Source organism: Pipistrellus kuhlii, unplaced genomic scaffold, assembly GCF_014108245.1.
Source record: "Pipistrellus kuhlii isolate mPipKuh1 unplaced genomic scaffold, mPipKuh1.p scaffold_m20_p_18, whole genome shotgun sequence".
Classification (NCBI taxonomy): domain Eukaryota; kingdom Metazoa; phylum Chordata; class Mammalia; order Chiroptera; family Vespertilionidae; genus Pipistrellus; species Pipistrellus kuhlii.
The window spans coordinates 2575216-2602208 of record NW_023425493.1 but is presented as its reverse complement, the minus strand read 5'-3'; the positions used below and the strand labels follow the sequence as shown (position 1 = coordinate 2602208).

The window sequence follows — 26993 nt, the reverse complement described above, 5'->3', positions numbered from 1 at the left end:
GGGCTTAACTTTAGGGGTGCCATTGACAAGGACGTCCACTAGGGGGCGAGCGAGGGGCAGGAAGGCACCCTCGGGTTGTTGCAGGTGAGCTCTATGCAGTCAGAGGGTCACCGTGAATGTGTCTACGTACTTGTTGATTGTGTGCTGTTTGCGGTCATCAGGCGCCCTTTACTACGGATAGTGAAGAGTTAGCCCGGTGCTGATAGAAAAAGAAAGAGGAGAGACAGAGAGATAGAGAGAGGGAGACTGGGCAAGAGGGAGGGAGGGAGAAAACAAGGGAGGGAAGGAGGAGGAGAAGAGAAGAAAGGAGGAGGAAAAGGAGGAAAGGAGAGAGGGAAGGGAAGAAGAGAGGGAGAAGGGGGCTGGAAGGAGAGAGAGCGGAGGAGCGGGAGATCTAACAGCAGCACCTTGGTCAGAGCTGTGTTTTTCTCAGGGGAGATGACAGGTCAGGAAAGAGGTGGGGAAAGAGGAGCCAGAAGGGGGGGGGCGGGGAGTGGGGAGGAGGAGGATGTGAGACTGCTTAGAGAAATGAGAGAAAGCAGCCCTCTGGGCACTCAGTGCACAGTGCAGCCTCGCCTGGGCCAGGACCGGAGCCCGGAGCAGAGTGGGACGTGGGGCCGCAGAGGGCCGGGACCAGGACCACAGACATGGTGAGCTCAGCCTGCAGGGCCTCGGGGGCTCGCAGAGCCTCTTCTGGGGTTGCAGAGGTGGGTGGCAAAGGACAGGAGGCAACACATTTCTTTTTTGCTTTTAAAGAGCCAGGAGCTCAACCTGCCGGAGCCCCCAGGGCCCTCCTCTCTCACTCTGACTGCTCGGCTGCCTGGGCTGAGACTCAGGGCCCCCTTGTTGCCATGAGCAGCTTTGCGAGCTAACCTGCGGCTCCCCGAGAAGGGACACTGCAGACCACATGGTTTTAGGGGTGCAGGCAACGTGTGGTCTTGCCATCCGAGTTGCTCAAAAGGCATCTTTTTTTACTTGAAAACAATGAAACTGCCTTTCTTTCTGCAGTCTGGCTGGCTGTCTCATTCTTTTAATAGGAACTGGAAGCAGCATAATCAAGTGGGGGATTTTAAACATTCAACCTAAATGTCAACAGCCCATTAAGCACCAAGGGGCACTTTAAAAACAATACATACTAGGTATCAAGTGGTTCCATCTAACAGCTCAGCAGAGAAGGAGGTACAAAACATTCCTGAAATAGAGAAAAAGTCAGAGGAGTCACCATCAGCACCTGGAGCCTGAGGCATGAAAGCAAAGGATCCGTTTTGAGGCAGATTTGATGCTTCTCTTTCAGCCGTGTCTGAGGAGTCAGTGCCTTTGGCCGGCTTTCCAAGCCCGTGTGTCTGGATGAGAACTCTAGGAAAGTGGTGGGAGCCTCTGCCGGGGCTGTGCACGTGGATTTAAGTGTACATCTCGCGTTTTTCCCTGCAGCTCTCTCCCCGGAGACAGCGGAGCGCTCAGCGGGCCTTGGAGCTGTGGGTGTGGACGGTGCTCTGCTGGGGTACGTTCTGCGGGGTGTGTGTGTGTGTGTGTGTGTGTGTGTGTTGCTGAGCCTTTGTCCACTGGTTTGTTTTTCTTCAGTGGCCCCTGGGCGTGCAGAGCCACCGGAAAATCGGTAGGCAGACACCGTGAATGCCACCCCTCTGGGGAAGATCTTCCTTCCTCTCCTCTTCGGTCCTTTCCCGGAACCCCCTGGCCCCTGCCACACCCTTTGCTGCAGGCCCAAAGCCTGGCAGACCCACCGAGAGCTGAGTTGTGAAGGAAGAAGGCCAATTAAGAAATATCTAACAGGGACCTTACCAGATGGTTAGCACTGCGCTTTCTATGATTCACCCACCGTTCAGTGAACATCAATTCTACAATTAACGTGTGAGCTTTTAAAGGGCCAGCCCTTTCTCTATTTTTTGATGCTTTTCCCATGGCTGTGACAAATGCTATGTCTGGTTCTTGAAGAGTGTTGGCAGTTGCTGGGAATGTTCCCATCGTCGCAGTCAGCTAATGTCTTCTTACTCCCTGGCTTGAAATTGCAGCTCTGGCCAAGCAAATGTGCGTCCCTCGGCCCCTCACACATCCCTTGTGCCATGTCTGCCCATGCCCCCTGGCACCCTGGGGAGTCCCTGCTGTGTGCCAAGCACTGTTCTTGGCACTGAAGGCCCGGAGAGCAGTGAGCCGAGCGGTTTCCTCCCTCCAGCACTGGCCTTCTGGTGGAATGCCCCTTCACAGCTCGGCCCACCTGTCCATTCTAGGACATTCTTTCCTCACGAATCATATATTTCACTTCCGATATGTTTGACTTGATCCAGGTGAATTATGTTTTCTTTGCATCTGTGTTGTCTCGCTTAGAATCCTCAGGAGAGGGTAACATTGGACCTGTTTTCTGTGACATTTCTCCACGGGGTTTGCCCTACACGGTGAAAATCCAATCAGTGTTGACGGCTGTGAAAACAGTTACTTCACAGGAGAGCAGTGTTTCACAGATCACACATGCTCGGAACGGCCAGTGTTATCACGAGGTCACTGTGTGACTACGTGTTTGTCTTGGTTTCTTCAAGGTGCTCATAGCTGAAGCACCGGTGATGATCATACGCCATCAGCTGAGGCCTCTGTGTACGGGTCACCATCTGAACACACCCCCCGCCCCCCAGTCCCACACCATTTGGCTGTGTGCACTTTGGGTGTTGTGATATAGTTAGATGTCTAAGGCTTGGGCTGTGGATGGCCGTTTTCCCAGAAGCAGTTCTTCCTGTGCTAACCATTATCTTTCTGATACAAAAGAGATTGCTTAGCAATATATCATTACTCCTGTCCTGGTCTGACTTCTCTGCCAGAAGCAGAAGTGCTGGCCTTTAGGAAACTATCCTGGGATTAAGAAAAACACGGTACACCTTAGAGAGATAGGTTAAACTTAAATTACTTGTAAACGATGGGCAGCTACAGAGGTAGACATGAATGTCTGAATTAGGTTGGTTACATTTCACTTGAAAGAATTTGAAGAGAAAAAAATTATTTCATGAAAATAAATCTAGAAAGCCACCAAGTTTGTCGAAAACAGAGCTATGTGCAAAAGCGCTCTGTATTGTGGTGAGAAGTGATTGGGACTAGCGGGGGTGTTTTCTGCTTCGAACCTGCAGATGACTCATTCTGCACCCAGGCGGGACCTTACACCTGAGCTGTGCAGGTTCCTTCCGTCCCAGGGGGCTCGGCCGGGGTGAGCCCCAAGGTGCCAGCTCTGACAGAGGTGTACCTTCTCGCTCATGTCTTTTCAGAGTTCTCTGCCTACCATGGGGCCAACGGCTGGACGTACCATTATTCCGAAAGACCCATGAACTGGGCGAGCGCCAGGAGGTTCTGCCGACAGAACTACACCGACCTGGTCGCCATCCAGAACAAGGGGGAGATCGAGTACCTGAACCGGACGCTGCCCTTCAGCCGCACCTACTACTGGATCGGCATCCGCAAGGTGGCCGGCGTGTGGACCTGGGTGGGCACCAACAAGTCCCTCACGGCCGAGGCTGAGAACTGGGGCGCCGGGGAGCCCAACAACAAGAAGTCCAAGGAGGACTGCGTGGAGATGTACATCAAGAGGAGCCAGGACGCGGGCAAGTGGAATGACGACGCCTGCCACAAGCCCAAGGCTGCACTGTGCTACACAGGTAGGGAGCTGGCCCCTGTGCTCACAGGCAGGGAGCCCCGTGGAGAGACCAGCCCCTGGGATCAGAGGCAGGGAGCCCCGTGGAGAGAGCCAGGCCCCTGTGCTCACAGGTAGGGAGCCCCGTGGAGAGACCAGCCCCTGTGCTCAGAGGCAGGGAGCCCCGTGGAGAGAGCCAGCCCCTGTGCTCACAGGTAGGGAGCCCCGTGGAGAGAGCCAGCCCCTGTGCTCACAGGTAGGGAGCCCTGTGGAGAGACCAGCCCCTGTGCTCACAGGTAGGGAGCCCCGTGGAGAGACCAGCCCCTGTGCTCAGAGGCAGGGAGCCCCGTGGAGAGAGCCAGGCCCCTGTGCTCACAGGCAGGAAGCCCCGTGGAGAGAGCCAGGCCCCTGTGCTCACAGGTAGGGAGCCCTGTGGAGAGAGCCAGCCCCTGTGCTCACAGGTAGGGAGCCCCGTGGAGAGATCCGGCCCCTGTGGTACAAGGTAAGGAGCCCCGGGGAGAGAGCCAGGCCCCAGGGGATGCTGGGCAGAACCTGGTGCTTTCTGAGTTCAGCCCAGGCCTCCAGGCAGCGTGACCCATGTCACTGCAGAGCCTTCCTGGAGTGCGAGGCTGGTCCCAATACCCCAAAGCTGTGCAACTAAATCCATTTACATCCCGCTGGTTTGGCTCAATGGTTAGAGCATCAGCCTATGGACTGAAAGGTCCCTCCTAGGTTCAGTTCCAGGTCAGGGGACAGGCCTGGGTTGCAGGCTCCATCCCTAGTAGGGAGCATACAGGAGGGAGCCAATCAATGATTCTCTCTCACCATTGATGCTTCTCTCTCTCTCTCCCTCTCCCTTCCTCTCTGCAATCAATAAAAATAAATTAAAGAAAAAGAAAAGGATGAGCAGTGTTTACGGAGAAAGGACTAGACTGTCAGGGTCCCTGAGGGGAAGGCAGGGAAGCGCGGGGAGCTGAGCCTTACACCCCCTCAGTGTCTTCACCGCAAAGAGAGCCTGGTGTGGTGCTGCCTGCGGCGGAGCCCGAGTTCTGGGCAATGGAAAGTGTGCTTCAACGTCATTGGTTATAACAGCTCCCCAAGGGCCATGGCAACAGCCCAAACAGCCCCGACTCTTTTCCGAGTCAATTTGAACAGCGAAACACCGTTCCCTGACGCCCAGATGATTTAGCAGTTTGGACTTTCCCCTCTTTCTATCGTTCTTTCTGCGAAGAAAGGGATTGCCGAGCAATCTGACTGCAGAAACGATTGGGCATCGCTGAATCTGCCCATTACATTAAAAACCAAGTAATGTCAAGAGTTTCAACGCATAAACCTAAGATTTTCCAAAATGCTAGAGTGTTAGTCAGCATTGGAGAATTCATTCACCAAATAAATGTGTATGGCTACGGGCCAGTATATGACGTACATAAAAATGTTAGCGTATGGTTTTTATGCAAAGGTACTATGAATATACAAATGAAGGTTTCCTGTGTGGTAAATTAGTCTCAGGCAGAAAATGATCTAAAAGTCTAAAAATATGACTATGCGTACTACAAAGTAATCACATTAAAATAATTTCTTCCTGATCCCCTTAAAGCTTCGTGCCAGCCCTGGTCATGCAGCAGCCACGGCGAATGCGTGGAAACCATCAACAACAACACCTGCCGCTGTGACGCGGGCTACTATGGGCCCCAGTGCCAGTTCGGTAAGCCCTTTGCCCTCGTGGCTTCTTCCTGTGTGAGCGACCGGGTTCCTGCCACAGTGGAAGTGGGCTGGGACAGCAAGGTGCCAGCCATTCTGAGAAATGAGAAGTTGTGATCAGAAGGCTGGGCTTGCGAAACGCGGGCACCTTTCCGTCAAGATTTCATAAGTCAGGATGAAGTTTCAATTCTCTTCTCATCAAGTCTCTCCCAGAGCCACAGAGAACACAGGGTCAGGAGGACAGTGACAAATCAGGTGTGGCCGATTCCTGCTTTTAGAAACTCATCTCCAGTGAGCTTGTTGGGCTCATTGGAACTCTAAAGTCTGAAAGACACGAAAACATTTATGGTTAGGAGGGTGAGTTACCCAGAAGGCAATCTCGCTTGTTTATGTTTATCCTCAAAGTCATAACAGGGCAAAGCCAAAAGAAGAGTTCATGCACATAATGGCATACAGTACATAGAGGTCGGAGATATGTAATAATACATTCAACACATTTGGGCTGGGTATTTCAGAAGATAGAAAGGCAAATCTATTACAGATTCTGCCCTTAAAGGATTTACAGTTAACTGGTGGAAATTATATATGCTCATAATTTGGTTTGCTTGAAAGCAAGATAAGCCGGGGTAAGTTTGCAGGGACAGAAAAGTGCCTAATGAAGCAATCTGGCCTCTGTTTAACAACTAGAGGCCCGATGCATGAAATTCGTGCAAGGGGCTCAGCCCTCACAGTCCCAGCTTTTGGCTATCTGGTGTAATTAGCATATTATACTTTTATTATTATAAATGGGAGACTGCTGGTATCTTTTTATTGACTTTATTGGGGTGACATTGGTTAGCACATGTTACAGGTTTCAGGTGTGCAATTCTATAAGACATCATCTGAGTATTGTATTGTGTGTTCACCACCCCAAGTTTAGTCTCCTTCCATCACCATTTATCCCCACTTTTGCCCTGTTCAACCTCCCCCACCTGACCCCCTCTTTTTCTCTGGTAATCACCGCACTGTTGTTTGTGTCTGGAGGGTTTTTTCTTCTGCCACTTAGTATCTTTAACACCTGCATGTGGGGCAGGTATCCCAGAAGCAGTGTGGGCGATGGAGTGGAGAGCAGAAAGGGAGAAGATGGAGAGGATCGGTAGGATGCTCTTGAAATCACCCAGAGTTGAGGTGGTAGAAACAGAAAGGGAAGAAAATACAGATTCAAAGCTAGGAGCCTTTGACCCAGTCAATTCACTACTGAGAGACACATCAAATCCTTTGACCGAATCGGTTGAGTTTCAAAACTATGTTTGAAGTATCTGGTGCATAAAGTGTAAGGTGATAAGGAGGGGGAAAGAGCAATGTTTGTAAAGAATAAAGAATTGAGGCTGAAGCAAATTTAAATGTCAACCAACTGGAATGGATCCACCTCATTTCACTCTATTGCAGAGCCGTGACTCCTACCCAACCCTACACCCTCACTCCGTCCCGAAGCTTTGTTTTCTGGTTCTTACATCATTGCCATGTCCACTCCCTCGTTGAACACTTCCATCTTTTTGGTCTTGGCTTCCATCGTACCACTCTTTCCTGGTTTTCTTTCTACCTGTGATCATTTCTCTCCTGTTTTCTTCACGGGCACGAGCCCAAGCCCACACACTGTTGCTATTTAATTCACAAGTCTACGTGAGCTTTGGACTGACGACCTGTTTCCAGCCCTGAACTCCAAATATATACAGGCATCTCCGTGGGATGCCTACAGGCTGCAAAGCCACTGTCCCAGCAGCTTTCCACGGTATTCCTCATTTTCGTGTGTGGATCACCATTTATACGAGTGCTCTGGTATGAAGCCCTCTCACCAACCTTATGTGTACACAGTACTCATTTTTATACAGTTTTATTGTTTCTCCAATTTGTCTCCTGTCGGTCAATTCTACTGCCACTGCCCTCCTCAACCCCTTCCTAGAGGATTGTCTAGTTTCTTAGCTGCAATCCACCACCTTCAATGAGTGCCCCTCAAATATGCACACTATGAGCAGGCTGATCAATTGGAAACAATCGAACATCACATATCTGTGGCCACCCACCCTTTCATGTCCACCTGTCATTTGTCCCACGGAATACAACTCTAAACTCCTCAAGGCCCTGAGTGATGCTGCTGTACCATGGGTGCTCAGGAAACCAATGGAAAAAGACAATGGCATTTTGTCTTAGTGCCTATCTTTCTCCCTAATCTCATTTCACTCCCCCGCCCCTCCATCTCCTCTTTCCTTCTAGTGACATCAGAATGCTCACAGTTCTCCACATTGACCTCTCAAGCTTTGTATCTCATCGATTGCTCATGGATTTCTCTCTCATAGATAATCCACATGTTTATCTTGAACACATAGTTCAGGGACCATTTCTTTCAGGGAGCTTTCTGAGTACCCCAAATAGGCTGAGTGTCCCTATTTTTGTTCTAATACCTCCATGTATATCTTCCTTATGATCCACATTGACAAGGCCACCTGTGCACGTGCCTCTATCCCCTGGCAGACTGATGGCACAGGAAGTTGGTGCACATCTGACCTGTCACTGCATCTGCAGGATGGAGGCTGGGCCTGGTGTGTATCGGGCACTTGCCTGTGGGCATGGATTGAACTGGACAATGTAATTCACCTTCTTTTTTTTTTTTTTAATTATTGATATTTTACAGAGAGGAAGGGAGAGAGATAGAGAGCTAGAAACATCGATGAGAGAGAATCATCGACCAGCTGCCTCCTGCACACCCCCTACCAGGGCTGTGCCTACAACCAAGGTACATGCCCTTGACCAGAATCAAACCTGGGACTTTTCAGTCCACAGGCCAACACTCTATCCACTGAGCCAGATTAGTTTCAGCATGTAATTCACCTTCATTTGGACTTGGACTGGATAAGAAAAAATATAAACGTCTTCCAATTCCTTGGATCCATTCTTTATTGAAATATCAAGAGCAGGATCACACAATGGCTCAAACTTAATGAAACATAAGGCACGAGAGTTGCAATATTGGCCCAAATAACATGACAGAGCCTAACATTGGAGGCTGATCCTCAGCCTTAATGTGATCCACTGCACCACCGACCAGAGCAGGGAGACGGTGCGGCTTCTGCGGAGGGCTGTCCAACTGGAGGAGCTAAGGACTGGCACCGGCTAGGGAGGGTGAGGCAGAGTCCAGGTGGAGACGCTGCCTAAAGACAAATTACGGACACCCCCTCTGTCTCCAAACCTCCTACCCCATCACCCTAAAATTCTCAGTAATCTCCAGACTGAGCCGGTCATTCCCACTTAAACTCATGTAAGTATTAAAATTCTCTCCCCAGATAATGCCACAGATAACAAGATTAGTTCATGCTTAATAAAACTTCCCATGAGCCGGGCTCTATCCTAAGTCCTTGCCCTGCACTCACTCATCTAATTCCCACACCAACTCCAGGAGGTGAGGACAGTCAGCAGAGCTGACAGTGATCATGGCCCTGTCACCGCCCTGGTTCTCAGGTGGTCTCAAGAGCCACCAGGCCCTCTCGCCTCCCAATGCTCTCTCTTCTTATTCAAGTGACACGATGTGCTCCTCTGGAGGGCCCCGAGCTGGGTGCCATGGCCTGCAGCCACCCGCTGGGAGACTTCAGCTACAGCTCAAGGTGTGTCTTCAACTGCTCCGAGGGAACAGAGCTCACCGGGACAGAGGAAGCCACCTGTGGGCCCTTTGGGAACTGGTCATCTCCAGTGCCCACCTGCCGAGGTGAGCAGCTGTCCCCCGGGGTTTGTCACGCAGCCCTGGGTTCCCACAGTGAGGCCTGGACCCTCTGCTGGAGCATGACTTACCCGTAGACTATGCTGTGATGTTGCTCAGAGGAGCCCTCTCACAGCCCGTGAGTGATTTTCAGCAGTCACCATGGTTATGCTGTATCTTTTCCTCCTCTTTGTCAGGGCATAAATCACTCACCTTGCTGAGCCTCACTGAAATTTGGGTTGTTCTCTCCTCTCAAAAACACCCGTTTTATGTGGTGTCCTTCTTAACACCACCTGATTTCCTTCTCTGAGGTAGAGGTCTTTTTTTTTTTATTATTATTGTTTTATTTGTTTATTCTCAAAATCATTTTTTTTAAGCTTTTCTCCTCCCATGAACTCTCAGGAGAGTAACAAATGCAGTGAAAAACAGTGTCTTGTCCTTTTCCATGTGAAATATGGTGGGTGTTTTCGTTTTAGCTGGTGGGACGATCCCCTTGCAGGAGGAAACTGGGGATGCCAGTTTTGGTTACATTTCCTATGTCGTCGATGCTTCTGACCCACTAGTTTAAGTGGTTTAGTCTCAAAAGAGCTGTCAGAATCATTTATTGAAATCTTAGCACTTGGTGAAGGCCTAGGGTGAGGGGGGTAGCTAGGAGGGTTCAAACACCCACCATATTTCACATGGAAAAAAAAAGGGGACATGTGTAATACTTTCAACAATAGAGATTTAAAGAAAAGAAAGAAAGAAAGAAAGAAAGAAAGAAAGAAAGAAAGAAAGAAAGAAAGAAAGAAAGAAAGAAAGGAGAGAAAAAGAGAAAGGAGAGAAAGGGAGAGAAAAAGAGAAAGAGAGAAAGAGAAAGAGAAAGAGAAAGAGAAAGAGAAAGAGAAAGAGAAACAGAAAGAGAAAGAGAAACAGAAAGAGAAAGAGAAAGAGAAAGAGAAAGAGAAAGAGAAAGAAAGGAAAGGAAAGGAAGGAAGGAAGGAAGGAAGGAAGGAAGGAAGGAAGAAACAATTAAATTGATCAGCCTGTTAAATTTTACAGAAGTTGAGGGACTTGCTTCAAAGAATTGGGATGTTTCTCAAAATTGCTTGGACAGGCTTTGGGACCAGGGGAGGGGTGGGAATTCTCTACACTCAGTGAGAAGATTCCTCAAGGGCCAAGGCCAAGTCCAGGCACTTCCAGAGGAGTTGGAGTGACTCCCAGAGGGGCCCATCCTCCCTCCTCTCTCCACCTTTCACCCCAAATGCTTCCGGTGCTCTCCTGGCTTCACCCCTGCCTCTCCACTCTCCATCGTTCTGAAGAAAGTAAATTCTGGAAGCATGATCAGGAGCAATTTCTAGATTAGGAATGGCTGGGGTCCTGTGGGTGGTTCCACAGTTGAGTAAGGCAGCTTTGGCTAAATCTTTTGGTCAAGAGAAAGCCTCTCCTCAGAATGTTTTTCTTTTTTGTTGAAGTGATTCGGTGTGATGCTCTAGCAGCACCTGATTTGGGGACCATGGACTGCCATCACCCCCTGGGCAACTTCAGCTTTAACTCCACGTGCACCTTCAACTGCTCAGAAGGAACTGAGCTCATCGGAAAGATGAGAACTGTCTGTGAATCATCTGGAATGTGGTCCAACCCTCCTACAATCTGCCAGAGTGAGTCCATGTCCCAATCTCCCAAATACCTTAAAAATGGAGCAGATGTGGGAAAGATATAGTAAATTTTTATATTTCATTTTGCTTAATGGATGTGCTTTAAAAACAATTTCATACATATTAATTTACTACATAACCCTTGTCTATTCTTGCCTCTTCCTTTAATGATAGCTATTTCTTTTTTTCAGTCAATTCTCAACTCCTCCTATCTCAGACCTTAACATCTAAACTCACTGTCTCTACTGAGTTATTTCCTTTCCATTCTCCTATTCCAGTGCAAGCTCACTTCTCTGGTAGTCCATTGAAGTGCCCCTTAAGAACACCAATAACCACATAATTCCAAGAGCAGGGGGTACATTTTCATTATCATTAAACCAAAGCATCCAAATCTGTCTGTGTATAAGGGCTATGTCTCCCTCATCTCTCAATACCCTCCACCTGACTCTCGGTGCTAAATAAATGCACATTAAATTGGCATGTGAAAGACTAGCTACCCATGTCTGCCCCTCGGGCCATTTGCACCAATGACGAAAGTCTTTCGATGGTGTGATCCATGGAAGCTGTCCGAGAAGCTGATCTCTGTGGGCCAGGGAGTGGGCGGGGACTCAGGGTCTTCAGGGGAGGACTGTGTATCAGGCTGGGGGTCCTTTCCTTTCCAGGCAGCCAATAGGTACCTTCTGTGTGGATCCTCTGGGACCTTGAGCCCCTTTCCACTATATAGTTGGGATGGGGATGGAAGCCCCGTGAAAGGGTTTCTCAGGGTCACATGAGAATAAGGATGCTGTCAGATCCCGTGCCAACATGCAGAAGGAAGTGCCTTTCACTGGTGCCACCGATTACAGATGTTCCCACATGGCACGTTTTCAATAAAGGTTCCCCAGTGAACTTGACTCACACTTACAAGAGGACATGGAGGTGTGTCCCTTTGTATATCGGTGATGGAAGTGGGAAGAGTGGATCATTCACAGGTCCATGCAGGTCCCCGGCAGGTAAACCCCAAGTACAGATGCCTGCACAGCTGCTTCAGAGTAAAAGCACTGATGCTCTCCTGCGACTGACAAGTCACTGGTCCGGAACGCTGGCTTTTATTTTCCCTACAATCAAGTTGGGCCTTTCAGCTCCTCTCTGCTTTAGTGTCTCAACCATTCAACAAGGCCATGGAGCTAAATGCAATGATGGCCACTTCTTGACAAGATTTTTAGGTGCATCTCCCAGAAATCTACTAGTGACCAGTCTGGGAATTGAGATGGCATAGGTGTGGGGCTAAGGAAAGCCAGTCCAGTCTTTGTCTCTGCCATGGGCTCATCACGGGCCTTCCCACGCTAGTTTTCTCATGCCAGATGGCACCAAAGGGGCAGTTGTTGGGAGCTGGAGAAAGGAGGAAGTCTACCCTCATGAAATGGCACTAGAGAGATCATGCCATGGCCTCATGCGACGTACCTCCCGATTCTCTTTCAGAATTGGACAGGAGCTTCTCCATGATCAAGGAAGGCAACTACAACCCCCTTTTCATCCCCCTGGCGGTCATGGTCACTGCCTTCCTGGGGCTGGCCTTTATCATTTGGCTGGCGAGGCGATTAAAAAAAGGTACGTGCATTCACCTTCCTATGAAAATAATAGAACTGCAAAGAGAAGAGAATAGAAACCCACAGGAAACTAAGTACAACAGCTTCTGTGGCTGGCTAGGGGGAGAGGCCGCACACCTCAGCCCTGGACACGTGGGAGGCAGCCTCACATACACCTGCATTAAGACACGTGGGCTGGTTTTTGTTTTGTTTTTTCATCCAACAAACTTTAAAACAAACAAACAAAAGTCCTGCTCTCTTCAAGGCACCTCGCTTGGGTGATAACGGACAAATGGGCCTTGGCTCTGACTTAATTCTGAGAAAAGGACACATGCACCTGCCCTCTAAGAGCCATGCGCCTTGGACTCCGTGCTGCGGGTCCTCTGAGAAGCAGATCCAGTGCCCAGGAATGTTTCCCCGGCACTGTCCCCGAATCCCTGACCTCACGAGAGCCGCACACCTGCCTGGCTTCTGACCCGAGGAATCACATGTCCCAGGATTCACCCCAGGCTCCTCCCCTGTGCCTGTTCACCAGCAACGAGCTGCACTCTCCTGCTTCCCCTCCACTCAGGGTTGGAGGAAAAGAGGGAGCAAGGAGGGCTGCCTGAGCTGCCAGTGTCTGCCCACCAGGGAGGAGCAGCATCCCTCACCCACCTGCCCACATTTACCCAAACCCTAACGTGGCCGGCCTGCCAGTTACAGACCCACAGCCCGAGGCAGAGCCTGGTGTGGGCTGCCTCATGGGCCGGACTCAGCCAGCAGAAATGTCCAGGACTCTGAAACTCATGCACAGTAGGCAGCTTCAGGGTCAGGGGTCATTGGTGACCTCAAAACAACTGCTAAGCAGCTGTGCGCTGTTGCCATTTTACTCCCACTTCCACCATATTAATCAGCACGTATTCTGTTCGGTGAATGTGGTACGTCAGGGCTGCACCCCTCACCCACCCGCCCTCACTGGCAACTGCAGGAATAGTAGCTGCCATTTCTCAATAGTCTTCACTGTGACCCGCTTTTTCATCCTAAATGTAAGAACAAGGGAACCTGATTCCTGTTCTAACCAACCCAGCAAGATGGGGTGGGGTTTGGTGGGGTCGGGGGAGGGTGAGGATGTGGGAAGACCTCAGTAGCTGCAACCTGAGAGCATGAGGAGTTAGCACCTCTGCTTCTGCTCTTAGACATTTGGTAACATCGGGTCCCATCAACTTACAGGACAGCACTAAGTATGTAAGTAAAAGGTAGAACAGGAATGGGATTTCCCTCCCACTGCTAATGGTTGTGTCCACCAAGACTTCAAAGCCTGGCCCAGTGTCCCCTCTTTCCTCCTACGTTGGGTGGCGGTGGCCGGATAGAGGGGGTAAAGCATCATGGGTAAGGGATAGCTGAGTAACTGTTGAAGGCTCTGGGGCTGCGTGTCACCAGCAAAAGGAGGATATTTATTCCCAAATTCTAAAACCTTTTCATAAATGCCAGTAGAATCACAAGAACAAGATTGGAGTCACAGTGGTTCAGTGAGGGGGAGGGGCCGGCTGGGGCTGATTTATGAGCAGGGGTGAGAAAAGGCAGTGGGGCTGTTTTGACATTCTTTACCTTGGAGTCATTTCTGTACAAGATCTCAAACCGATAACCTGAGAACCGCGTGCCCCACTGTGGGAATGGGTGTGGGGCAAACAGGAAACAGATAACGGGCAGTTCGCCTGTTACAGTTATGCCAGCAGCGAGCGGAGCTCGGAGATCACGGGCTGTAGGAAGGTCATGCTTCTCGAACAAAACATCCGAACAGTCTTCACTTTTGAAACTTCTTCCGGCAGCCCCAACTTCAAGTCACTTTTGCTTCCAAAAATGTTAGTTGTAGATTCGTTGAAACAAATATATATATATATATATATATATATATATATATATATATATATATATATATTTCCCCCCTGCAAGGTAGCTGAGGCATTTACAAGAATAAAAGTAAAAAGCAACACATCTGGATAGATGCAGTGCTCATCGCTACTGAGAATTTTATATGCTTTGGGCTGAGAAAGCTGGAAAGGGGATGGGTGAATCTTCACAGAATAGTAGCCAATGAAATGGCCAGAATCCGGGGATCTGAGGAACCCGCACTCTGACCTTTGCCCGCACTCCAGACCTCAGCCCCTTTCTCCTGAGTGAGCAATCGGTGGCCCAGAAACATGCCCCTGTACATGGGTGTGTCTAGAAACCTTTCCCCCAGCTGACTAGCCAGTATCCTTGGCCCTGCTTGGTAAATGGGGAAATGAGGCAATAATGTGTTTTTTTTTAAAATTTGAAATGTGTTTATATTGATTTCAGAGAGGAAGAGAGAGGGGGAGAAAGAGAGAGTGAAACATCAATGATGAGAGAGAATCATTGACCAGTTGCCTCCTGCACACAATCCCACTGGGAATTGAGCCTGAAACCTGGGCATGTGCCCTGACCAGGAATCGAACTGTGACCTCCTGGTTCATGGGCCAAAGCTCAACCACTGAGCAACACCGTCTGGGCAGAGGCCATCAAGTTTTAGGCCAAATCTCTAAAGTCCCTGAATGTCAGCAGGGCCGGAGCCGGACTCCCATCTGGACGTGCCCCTGAGACGGCTGGTCTCTGGAGTAAGGAGGCTCTGTTTTCCCCGGGGATGGAAGACCCTTCCACCGGGACCACAAGACTGGGACAGGGCACTGGGCACCAGGCACCAGGGCTCCAGGGCTCCAGGGCTCCAGGGCACGGGGTTGAGCACAGGCCCTAGTTCCCTTTTCTTCAGAAAAGAAACTCTCAGCAGGAACTGATTCTTGCTTGTGTATTGCTATATGTCTCATTGCTCCTAGAAGGAAAATACATGGAAATAAAGAAACAGAAATCTGAAATGCGTTTAGATCTAACTCCCTCCATGCAGGTGTGTTTGGCCTATGACATCAGTGGCTGAATTTGGGGAGAAACGTTAAAACGTTAACTTCTGACAATTTAAAGGTGTAAAATAGTAAATGAATACTATCTAAACTTTAGTCTCTGCACTAAGTACTTTGAGTACATTTTAAAAATCAGCTCCGGGAGGAAGATGTAAGTTCAGGCCCCGTTCCCAGGAGAAGTGGAGGCTCAGAGAGGATACGTGGCTGTTCAGGGACATGCTGCTGGTGGCCACCAGGGCTCGCTCGGCGACTGAATGATGCTAGAGCTCCAGGAGGCCGCCCCTGAAATACACTGCCTTCCAGAGAGGCTGACCTACTAGAAAAGTTTTTTTTAAGAGATATTTTTATTGATTCCAGAGAGGAAGAGAAGGGAGAGGGAGAAAGAGATAGAAACATCAATGATGAGAGAGAATCAGTGATTGCCTATCTCCTGCAACGGGGTATCAAGCCTGCAATGGGGTATGTGCCCTTGACTGGAATCGAACCTGGGACCCTTCAGTCCTCAGGCTGACACTCTATCCAATGAGCCAAACCAGCTGGGGCTACTCAGAAAGCTTGTATTTGCTTTTATTCCCTCTGCAGCTCAGGTCTACAGTTGGCTCATTTATCTACTTATTTATTCTCTGCTTTTTAAAGAGACTGTCAGATCACTTACAAAACACGTTCAACAGAGCATGTTAAAATTAGTTTAAAAGGAAGAAAAAGGAGGCCAACATGTACTGTACAGAAATAGGTTGGAGCCACGGGTTAGGGTAGGACACAGAAACGTGTGTGTCACAGAGTCCTGTAGGCTTGCTCAGCAAGCGTCTCGGATGGGGCTCCGAGTTCCTGGCAGGCCGTCAGAGGAGGAGAGCAGACCCCTGGGCGTCGCTGTGTAAGGTGACAGCACACCGGTTCCTCAGATCGGGGTGTCACTCCTGCCGCCGGGCCTGAGTGCGCCTCCTCTTGTGGGTCCCCCTAGAGAAGATGGTGTGAGACACGCGTTCTCCCGGTCTCAGCAGTCAGGTCTCCCAGAGAAGGACCCGAGGGCGTGGGAGGGCAGGAGGGAAAGCAGAAGCCTGTGAAAGGGGAGTATGGGGCCTGGTTACCGGGCAGGTCAGTCTACACTTGTCTTTATGGGCCGAGCAGACCGCGGAGTGGAAACTGGTCTGACCGAGGACCGACCACTGTTTGAACAAGAGCCTTAGCCCAGGACCTCTGACCTCAGACGCTCTACTCAGCAAACACATAATATGCTTCAAAAGATGGTGCTGAGGGTGGGGATTTCTGTTTACGCTTGTCTTAAGACGTTGAAATTGTCTACTTTTGCTCATGCCATTTTTCTTTCTCTTCTATTTTTAGGCAAAAAGTCTCAGAGAAGGTAAGTGTTATCAGCATGCAGTTTCTACATCTGTTGATCTATTCTCTGCCTTCCTAAGATCCTCCTGCTATAGTGAAACACACTGACTCCAGTAGTTGTTTACACGGGGCCTCATTCCAATGACCTTTCCAGATAAATCAATCCATCTATCCGCCTCCCTGAAAGTAGTGGTCTTTTTAGTGTGAATGGAACAGAATGAATGAACGGACAAGTAACGCCCCATTAGGAAAAGGCTGGTATGGAAAGGGGCACTTTCCAATTGCTCTGAATATTTTGTGAGGATTGGAAGCACTGTGACATACTTTGTCTTGTCCTGGCTGAAGGTGAGGACAAATAAGGTACTAAATACAGTATCAGGAAGCATCTAATTCAACAAATATCGATGGAGAAACTGTTGAATGCCAGGCTTTAAGAAGCAGGTATAACCCTGGACCCCAGGTCCTCAATGCCCAGCACAGGGGGCAGGTGACTGCTGCTCTTTCAAGCACTGCCTTCGGAAAGGTGGGAAAGTTGGGAGCACAGACTCTATCTGCAGCTTCCTTCAAAAGGTAGTTTTTTAGTTTGGTCCTGAACCTCAGATTTCTTACCTGGAGAAACACACACCCAGGAGAGATGCAAGCAGGTGGCAATGCATGGCTCGTCTGGCAGAAATGAAGGTGGCAAAACATTGATCCGCTCGAGAGCCGTAGTGACTGGCTCTGGAATGTTAGGAAGGAGAGTGTCCGTGAAAAGAAGGGTGAAGACGAGATTTTGGTGCCATTCGAAGTACCCAGCTGGAGGCTGGAAATGAAACAAGATGGTCCCCAAGGAGCGGTGCTTGTTCAGATAGCATCCTGCAAACCACAAATTGTCACCGAGAAGTTCCGCGGGCTGTGCGCAGGGTGCGAAAGAGAAAGTGGGCAGCCGCGAGGTGACAGGGGCCAGATCACAGAGGGACCCACGCGCCACAGTGAGAGTGGGCTCTGTCCTGAGGCCGCTGGGGCATCGCCACGGGGCTGAGCAGGTGGGGGTCCCTCCCTCCCAGCCCCGTCCCCCGTGCTGAGATGTGTATCTCGGGGATCTCTGCACCCTATCTGTGAGGGTCACCCCACACAAAAGTAAGCAAACATGGGAATCGGCGAGCTTGGAGGCAAAGAACTGCTTGGGAGGAACTTGAAATGATGAGGTTAAAACTGTCTAGAACCATAGCAGCGAGGATGCGCTCATGCGGTCAGAGGAGGTAGAATCAGTCGCCTGTGGTCCTTCCTTGGCGAATAACAGAGAAGACAGAGGAGAATCAGAGAAGGTGCCGTCGTTCTGATTGGGAAACTGATAGGCGGTTGCTCTCCGTACTCTACTGTGCTATTCCCTGGGAGGGGAAAGCAACAACAACCAATAAAACTAACAGAGAGAGAGAGTTTGGAGGTGGTGCTCCGGGGTTGTTTTGTGCACATTGTTTGGTGCTGGTGGCTCATGCATGGTCCGTTGGCTCTGTCTGCAGCCCAGAGGCTGCCGTGGGGCAGACATGGACTCGGGGGTTCTCACATCACAGGAGGTAACTGCCATGGGAGGACGAGGTGCCATCGCCCAGCTGCGGTGTGGGGAGGAGGGGGTGGGAGGGAGGACAGGACAGCCCGAGGAACATCAGCAGCTGGCAAGGCAGCTGGGAAAAGGAGAATGGGTAGGGGTAGGCAGGGAGAGAGAAGGAAATGGGGGGAAGAGGGGGAGGGAGTACGGGGTTGGGAACGCTTAGGAAACAGAGAAATGAAACTGTTTCACGTGCTGCCAAGAGAACCAGTACATTTCCCCTGGATGTGACCGGGACCTGGTGGGAACTATCTTCAGTGTGGAGGTCAGGACAGAAGTCCGGAGGCCAGGGCTTGAGGACTCAGTGGGGATGAGAGATGGATGTCAGCCATCTCTCTTGAGAAGCTTGGCTGGAAGAAGCTGAGAGCGCTGGGGTACCTGGGTGGGGACGGAGGGTCGGTGGAGGTCCTTTTATTCTATGTTATCGCCTTACCTTCCACTGGACAGTGTGGGTGGGTCCTAGGCCCTTCCCAGCGCGCACCTCCCGGCTCTGCGGGCGGAAACCCACAAGATGCTCACACCCACTGAGTAAAAGTCTTCCTGGCACAATCCACCCAGAGCCGGCTTCTGGCCGCAGGAACCACCTGTGTTTTTGTCACCACTTGATGGATCGATTCAACGGTTTAGATGTCCTAGGCCAGTGGTCGGCAAACTGTGGCTTGCGAGCCACATAGGGCTCTTTGGCCCCTTGAGTGTGGCTCTTGCACAAAATACCATTGGGCGAGTCTTGAAGAAGTGGCGTTAGAAGAGGTTTAAGTTTAAAAAATTTGGCTCTCAAAAGAAATGTCAATCGTGTTGGAGGTGGCACTCCGGGTTTGTTTTCAAACATCTGTTGCTATTTGGCTCTGGTGGCTAATGAGTTTGCCGACCGCTGTCCTAGGGCCGGAGGGATGCCAGCCTTAAGCTCATTACCCTTCTTTGCTAACTGCCACATCAGGTTGAATGGTTTGCTAACTTTCACCTGCACCAATCCACAGCTGTCTTTCTGAGCACCTTGGTGAGGAACAGTGCCAGGCTGGATGGGAAAGAGGAGTCCATCCTTACCCCTGACCTCAGGGAGACTGCCTGGTGAGGGAGCTAAGACAGAAAAGTGTTTTAAAGAAAAAGAAAACTACAACCCTGCCATGGCAGTGGCCAGGGAGTTCTGCGTTGGTCAAAAGCCTCCTTCGCTGCAGGGGTTTGGTGATCACAGAAAGTCCCGTGAGATCTGTGCCCTGCTAGGTCCAAAGATCATGCTCTTAGCGTTCATGCCTGTAGAACTCAGGACTCTTGGCCCCAGGTCAGAGGGGTAAGTCCCGGTGGTGCGGTTCCCCCACGCGGAGCCCGGGGTATGCTGGCACTGAGGAAGGGTGGGGTGGGAGGAGCAGGGCGTGTTCCTAAAACAAGCCGAAGGTGACCGAACACAATCACAGCAAACACCTGTCTCTGTATTTTTTTAAAACGCTCTTTGTGCTCAGTCCTACTCGCCGCTGGCTGGTGCTAGCTGGTGCTGGCTGGTGAATGACGGCTCCTCGGGCATCTGCGGTTTCGATGCTTGCCGGTTTATTTTGATTCTTCTGCAAACGGGTTCTGTTTATCACCTCACTTGGTTTCTAGTGTCTAAATTCTGCCCGGGTAAGAGCTCCGCCCGAGATGCACAGGAAGATACGATGCCAACCTCTGAGGGGGGAGCCGGCGTGAGAGTCTGTTTTCAGAAGCCTTTCAGTCTGTGTTGGCGGCACGTTGGCAGCTGCTGAATTGTGGTTTCCCAGGGCGGTTCGCCGTGAGAACAGCTCAGGCTGGAGCTCCCCGGGAGAGGAGCAATGAAAGCAGACGGCGTTTGGCTGTCCCCGAATGAGACCCTGCTTCACATGCACCAGGGGTCATTCCGTTCACGTGTCTCCACCTCCTTCCATCATAGTCCACCGGGGTCAGGTCCGGGAGGCCCACCCCATAGCGTGCATGAGCTTCGATGTTCTCTGATTTCTCTCTCCTTTGGCGCATGTCTGCTTCTACTGTTCTGACTCCCCGCTGCTCAGGGACTGTCTCCAGCGCCCCATGTGCTCACTGAGCGGAAGACAGAGCCTGGGCGAGGACGCTGCTCAGTGTGGGCTGGGGACCAGTGGCATCCTCTGGGATTTGTTAGAGATGCAGAGTCCCTGTCCCCACCACACCCGCTGGGTCTGGGGGGAAGCAGCTGAGGCGTGAGAAGCGCTGCCTGAGGCCTCTCTGACCTGTCTCCCCCTCAGGCCTGCCTGGCATTTCGTCCAACTCACTGGTCATGTTTTCTCTACTTTCCTCACCTCTCGGGAATAGTTACCTTCCCTAACACTTTAGTTTCCACAGTGTTAAGCCCCTCCCTTTAACTCTCGTCCCCCTGTTTTCCGTGCAGCATGGATGACCCGTACTGAATCACGGTCCGGAACAGAACGCTCTCTCGAGATCCCAGCCCACCGCTGGGTCCTTCCAGCCCTCCGCCGCTGGGATGGCGTGTGTCTCGCTCAGGACATCCGGAAACTTCCTCCAGGGCCAGCAGCTTCTTCGGCCCCCGTCCCCTCCCCCACCCGCCCGCGCTGTGTCTGTGTAGCTCAGTATGTGCCTCTCCCGCTGGAGAAAGGAGACCCCGGGGAGAGGGCTGCTGTGAGACATAAAGACTCTGGCGTCAGGCTCTTCCTTGACTCTTGTTTCCGGTTTCAACTCAGAGCTGCACCTGATGACACCTTCAAACACCGTGGGATGGGGGTACACGTCAGCACGTGGGGGTGGGGGTGTGTACATTCTCACGGAGAGGCCCTTCAGCTGATGTCCTCCTTGCTTCCAATGCCAGTGAAACCATGGGGTTCTGCTCCCAACAGGACCGGACCTGTCTGCACTGGGTCCCACCTTCTACACCCGCAGGCCATGCTGTCTGCCCCCCCCCCCCCCCCCCGCCGGCCGGTGGCTGAGTCCACTCACACATCTCATGAGCACCAAACCCCGGAGAGGAGAAAGAAAGGCGCCAGACCCACACTTCCCTCACATTTGGGTTTCGCTGTCTCTTTTTGTCACACCCACCAGATTTCTTGAATTCCGTGTTTTGTATAACCCCTGCACAGCGGGTAAAGCCTCTGTCCCTGTGGTTCTGCAGAAAAGTTGAAACCGGGAGAAAGAGATTCCGGGCCTCCTGCCGAAATGCTCCCCTTTTCCTGCCCCCAGTTCTCTCATCCATCTCCCTGGTTTCCACCCGTTCCCCATGGTTCACCTCGGTCCCGCCTCCCCCGTCACCTCGCCACTTTCCTAGCTGGTCCTCACCAGCCCGCCCACGGCAACCTCCCCTTGCCTCTTACCGCAAGGACGGCCTGCCACGTGCAGTTCTGTCCTTAGACACAGCTCTCCCCCCGCCCCAGTGTTACCTCGTTTGTTATTTTGAACATTGTCACACAAATGTTTTCTCCCCAGTAAAGCCCCCTCCCCCTTGAAGGCAGAGACTTTGCCATACCCCGGGAGGGTCTGATTCATTCCTGGACACTCAGTAAATGTTCAAGTAGGCCAGGGGGGGCTCCCAGTGCTGCCGGCTCAGCAGCAAACCCTCTCTCTGTGGCGTGTGAGGACCTGAGCAGGTGGCACCCTGTCCCAGGCGGAGCTCTCAGAGGGAACAGGGCCCTGGCGAAGACCAGCTGCAAACAGGCCCTGCCCACGGCCAGCCCCACGCTCACACGGCGGCAGGGCCAGGAGGATGGTTTCTGGAGGTGGTTACAGCTTCCTCTCTGCCGCCGCCTCAGAGTCTGCCTCACACCGCAGCCGCTATCAGCAGCCTGGGTCGTGCCCTGTGAACCCAGGGCTGCCAGTCACGTTCCTGCGGCCTGGGACGTGCCCCTTGGGGCCAGGCCATCACTACCCACTCAGCCTCCCAGCAGCCCTGCTGGCAAGGCCTCGTGCCCCTGACACAGCAGGACCGGGGACCCCGCGGAGGCTGCTTCCCGGGAGTCAGAGGTGTGCACACCTACAGACGCAGCCTTGCCTTCAAGGCCCAAGGAATTGTGGGTCTTAGGACTTATGCGCCGCTCCATCCATCTTTTACATAAAGATTCATAAGATTCCCAGAGAAATGAAGGTTCAAAAGATAAATTTCTCCTAAGGCCTTGGGGTTAGCCTCCCCAAGGCTGTTTCCGTGCCCACAACGTAGAGCGAGACACACCTCGTTTGTTTATTTCATGGGGTGACTGCGACCGTTGAGTCCGGGACGAAACTGCCTTATGAACTGATCTTGATTGTAGACCCCTTTCCTCCCCCACTCAGCATGGCCCTTCCTGCTTTCCGTAGGACCTGGATCTCAGCAAGGGCTCATCAAATAGATGCAGATCTGGTGCCTTCTCTGAGGTCAGAGGCCAGCTCTGCTCCCGCACACCAGCTGGGGGAGGTGGAGAGGCGTGAGCTGGGGAGTCCCCCATGCCACTGGGACCCTGCCTTGGCCTCTGTGGGGTGACCCTGGCAGTCATCAGCCTCTGAGTCTCAGGTTTATTCAGGAAACGGGGTGCCAGTATCTCCCCACACGGGTGTGCTCCAGATTACACGAATAAGCCAGAACGCCAGCCTCGGTGAAATGGAAGGTCTCAGGGACACAGAAGTGTCGATTTCTCTGGATTTGTTCACCGTACTTGTTTGTTGGGTCTGGCTACTTTATTTTCGTTTTCTAAGTACGATCTTATTAAATTAAGATTTGATGACCTCGGCTCTGATAAGGCAAATATGTCACGTGAGTGCCACACTTCCCACGCGTGACCAGCGCTCACCCCTCGGCCTCCTGGGGCTGTGCCATTTTTGACACGTGCCTGAGACAGCCTAGCTCCATAATGGCTTAACGAGAAACAGAAGAGGCAGGAAAGTGGCTCCCTACCAAATCCCCCTGTGAGCAATGAATACATTCACCCTTTAGACAGCGACGTCCCCGCTCACAGTCCCCATTCTCAGCCCACTGAGCCGTCTCTCTATTTCCCCTAAAATGTCCCTCTCTTGACTCCCGTGATTTGGTTCTTCCACGTGTCCTGTTCAGAAAAGAAAAGCTGCCACCACCCAAACAGCACATAACGGTGACAAAGGACGAGGAAGTCATCAGGAGAAATAATGAGCTCTCGCTTCCCGTAGGCCTTGGCAGTCCTGTCGCATTAGGTGGCCACAGCCTTCCTCCCCGGCATTGCCGGACGGCCCATTGGAACCAAGCGTTTCCCTGGCACCTTGGCAGGAGGCTCGGTCCAGGGAACAGATCTAGTGTCAGTGTTTCCAACTCTCCAAATTCCAATCACCGAAGCAGCCTTCATGACCACAGTATAAGGGAGACAGGTTTTTTTAAGTTCATTATCTTACACTGATCTTTTGTTGACATCCAATGGTCTTACTTGACATCCAAATTCAAATTGGACACTGCGAGTGTGGAGGGCCGCCTGGGAAGGCACATGGGCATTTCTTTTCATTGTGGCCAGCTGTGACTGAGACGATTGGCAGAGCCAAGTCTAGGATACACATTTCCCCAAGATGGCAGAAAGTGTAATCAGCATCATCTTCCTATCAGCCCAGGCAGGGGCAGGACCAGATATGTAAATCCAAGCATGCTAGAGCCTACTTAAGAATGCAAATAAGTTGGTGTTACTTTCTGTTATTGGGAGTATAAAATAAATGCACTGGGAGGGGTCAGGTCATCATCCGGCCTCTCCATTCAGAGAGAATGGCGGCCCACCCAGCTCCCAGCTTTAAATCTATTTCTGTGTCTTCTTCCCTCATAGGTTGGACAGTCTGTTTGATGCTTCTTTGACTCTGGTTCTATTTTTGTTCATCAGTTTATGTTGTTCATTATATTCCACAAATGAGTGAGATCATGTGATATTTATCTTTCTCTGACTGGCTTATTTCGATTATTATATGGCTCTCCAGGTCCATCCATGCTGTTGCAAATGGTAAGAATTCCTTCTTTTTTTACAGCAGCTAGTATTCCATTGTGTAGATGTACCACAGTTTTCTAATTCACTCATCTGCTGATGGGCACTTAGGCTGTTTCCAAATTTTAGCTATTGTAAATTGTGCTGCTATTAACAGTGGGGTGCATATATTCTTCCTGATTGGTGTTTCTGGTTTCTTGGGATATGTTCCTAGAAGTGGGATCACGGGGTCCAATGGGAGTTTGCTTAATTTTTTGAGCAAACACCATACTGTTCTCCACAGTGGCTGAACCAGTCTGCATTCAGAGAATACAAATTTCTTAAAATAGATTTGATTTCTGAAACTACTGTTGGCCTGCTTGGGCAGGCCAAAGGTATGTGGCCATTCCCCAAGTCACCTGAAAACCACCCTTGGAAGGGACCTGAGAGAATAGACTGTCTCTCGCCCTCAGTGTCCTTAGAACTCGCCCTGTATCTGGGGATAATAGATGCTCGTGAGGGTTATCGCCACATGTTTAATGTGAAGAGAGGCACAAGGCATGAGGTAGTAGTTTCCAATGAACCAATTTAATGTCTAGAAAAATCTGCTATTGCAAGAAATGTGAGCAGATGAGAGGGCACGGCTCCATTTTGTGCTGTGGGGCAGGGTGGAGCTATCCTCCAACTGAACCCCAACCCTCACCCAACCAATCAGGGTCAGCCAAACCAGTGACATCACCACCCGTATAAAACCCCTTGACTTGTTGAAGTTTGGGCTCTCGTCCGCCATGCTGTTGGCATGAGTGGGACAGAGCCCATGCTAGCATGGAAGAGGCTCTTTTGTTTATTGCATCTAACCCGGCACCCTGGTGGTCCTTGGGGATTACGGAATCTCAGTACAACACAGAGGCTGTGGAGACATAGGGCAGAGTCCTGCCCTGAAGGACCCAGCGGTGCAGGGAAGAAAGGGATGGCCTGCTGGGTGTGTGAGTCCAGAGAGCTGGGCTCAGAGGAGGGCCGGCCCCTTGGCGAAGGACAACGGGATTTAGAGATAAAATAGAGTGAGGTCCAATTAGCAACCGGAAGGCGAATTGAGTGTCTGAGACAAAGGTATTGAAATCAGAGATAGCAGACAGATTGGCTTGGCAGAGCACCAGCAGCAAACAAAGGGCGTAAAATCGCTTCACACCCCAGACCCAAGTTTGTGAAGTTTGTTCCGTAGTTTTTGGGAAGACCTGAGCAAGAGGGGCAAGATGACAATGATATTCTGGGAAGGTTAACTGGTCTGAAGGGTCAGGAGCTGAGGAAACCGGAAGTGGGACTAGTCAGCAAATGTAATTAGTCAGGCCTGATGATGAGGGTGGGGTCGGGAAGATTCCATTGGAAACACTATTCACACTTTGATCTGGACTAGCTGGGGCCGAGGGTCAGAGGTCAGGGATCAGGGAGGGGACTGCAAGGGAGTGTAACAAAGCACTCAGAAAGGAAAAACAAAACAAAGACTCTGGTTAAATATGGTTTATGCAAATGCTCTTTTTAAAAAAGATCTTGTAGGAAAGTCCCTCCTTTGTTATATTTCCTCTGCGTGAACCCATCCTTTTTATTCTCAATATAGGATTGAGTTAAGGATATGGTCAAAATGGCTTTGAATTCTCCCTGGCAAGTGGAGGAGACTGGGATGGAAAACTCCCCAAACTGAGGGCTCCTAGAGGTATCGGTTAAATCGGCTCGGACCCTGCACTGAAGCAATCTGAGTTTAGTTCTAGAAACGCAGCTCTGACAGGGACCCGCTGCAGACTGGCGACCGGTCTTCATGTGCTGGGGCCTGTGAGAATGCCTGTCCAGTGGGCACTGCTGACAGTGTTATGTGGATTTAGAATTAATGTCCGATGGTGCGCTTGACTCGCACAATTGTTACTTGAGCATCATAGGAATGTGCTAGGGAAATCTGTGTCTTTTTAGAAAGCATATACCCACAGGAGTCTTTTCCAAACTTTACTATAGTGAGGAACACGCATTAAAGTTAAAAAATTGTAGGATAGTAGTTACTTTTGCTACCCACTGATTGAGAAAACACAGACGTATGTATGTGGTTAATTAAGGAAAAAATACTCCTTGCCTGGATGGAAGTGAAGACTCAGAGGTTAGAAATCACTGTTTTTCTAACACTGCCCAGTTCTAAAGATGACTTTCATCTTAGTCAGATTGTATATTCACCACTAATTCCAGGCAAAAACACCAATGCCTGATTTCATGGACATACATACATATAACATTTCACTTAATAATGAACAATTCTTCTACATGTGGGACATGTGCAAAAAAGATCATAGAATAGGCTATAAAGCAAATCAATAAATTTCAAAGAACTAGAATGACAGATCAAATTCTCTCCTATGTAAGTTAATGATAAAAAATTAACTTTAGAAATCCCTGTATGCTTAATATTTTAAACATTTAAATAACTCATTCAAATAAACACAAAATTTGAATTATTATAATTAAATGATATTTAAAATACTATGTATCAGCAATTGGAGTACAGAAAAAGGAAATGTCTAGGGAGACACCATTTTAATGCTCATATTAGGAAAGCAAAGAAGGCTAAAAATTAAACACTAAACTTCAGAAATTAGAAAAAGAAATGATAAAATAAATCACAACAGAATAAAAAAGAGGAAAATAATATATTTAAGAGCAGAAATTAATATATAAACAGAATAATAGAGGATTAAGAATATGATTAAGGAAACATGGTTAAAAAAACAAAATTAGGAGCACAAAAAGCTATATCTAAAATATCACAGATGATTTTTAAAAATTAAAATCATATTAAGAACAATTTAATAAAAATATATTTGATAATAATGAAAATAAACAAATTTGCTGAAAAAAAATTACTTGCCCAATTTACCCCTGAAGAAAGAGAAAGTCTGAATGGTCTCCTGGAGTCATTAAAGAATTTGAATCTGGAGTTAAATTCTACCAATTAAAAAAGTAAGCCCAGACGAAACCGGTTTG

At 50.0% G+C, this 26993-nt stretch overlaps 1 protein-coding gene across 2 annotated transcripts; it reads left to right on the top strand.

Moving 5' to 3' along the window:
- Window positions 1–494: 494 nt before the first annotated feature.
- On the top strand, window positions 495–20733 carry SELL (selectin L). Of its 2 annotated transcripts, XM_036443052.2 has the most exons (9): window positions 498–650; window positions 1432–1501; window positions 3267–3653; window positions 5226–5333; window positions 8883–9068; window positions 10514–10699; window positions 12158–12286; window positions 16518–16536; window positions 20474–20733. In XM_036443052.2, the coding sequence occupies exons 1-9, from the start codon at window positions 648–650 to the stop codon at window positions 20490–20492; spliced, it is 1107 nt and encodes a 368-aa protein (XP_036298945.1). In that variant the 5' UTR covers window positions 498–647; the 3' UTR covers window positions 20493–20733. The 2 variants fall into 2 exon arrangements, with proteins under 2 accessions (XP_036298946.1, XP_036298945.1); XM_036443053.2 differs by lacking the exon at window positions 8883–9068 and having other exon boundaries at window positions 495–650.
- The last annotated feature ends 6260 nt before the right edge of the window (window positions 20734–26993 follow it).

Excerpts from the sequence above, each read along its gene's own strand:
- SELL (XM_036443052.2), top strand. Across the intron at positions 5,334-8,882 it reads TGGGCCCCAGTGCCAGTTCG|TGACACGATGTGCTCCTCTG; the intron begins GTAAGCCCTTTG and ends TTCTTATTCAAG. Across the intron at positions 10,700-12,157 it reads CCCTCCTACAATCTGCCAGA|AATTGGACAGGAGCTTCTCC; the intron begins GTGAGTCCATGT and ends ATTCTCTTTCAG.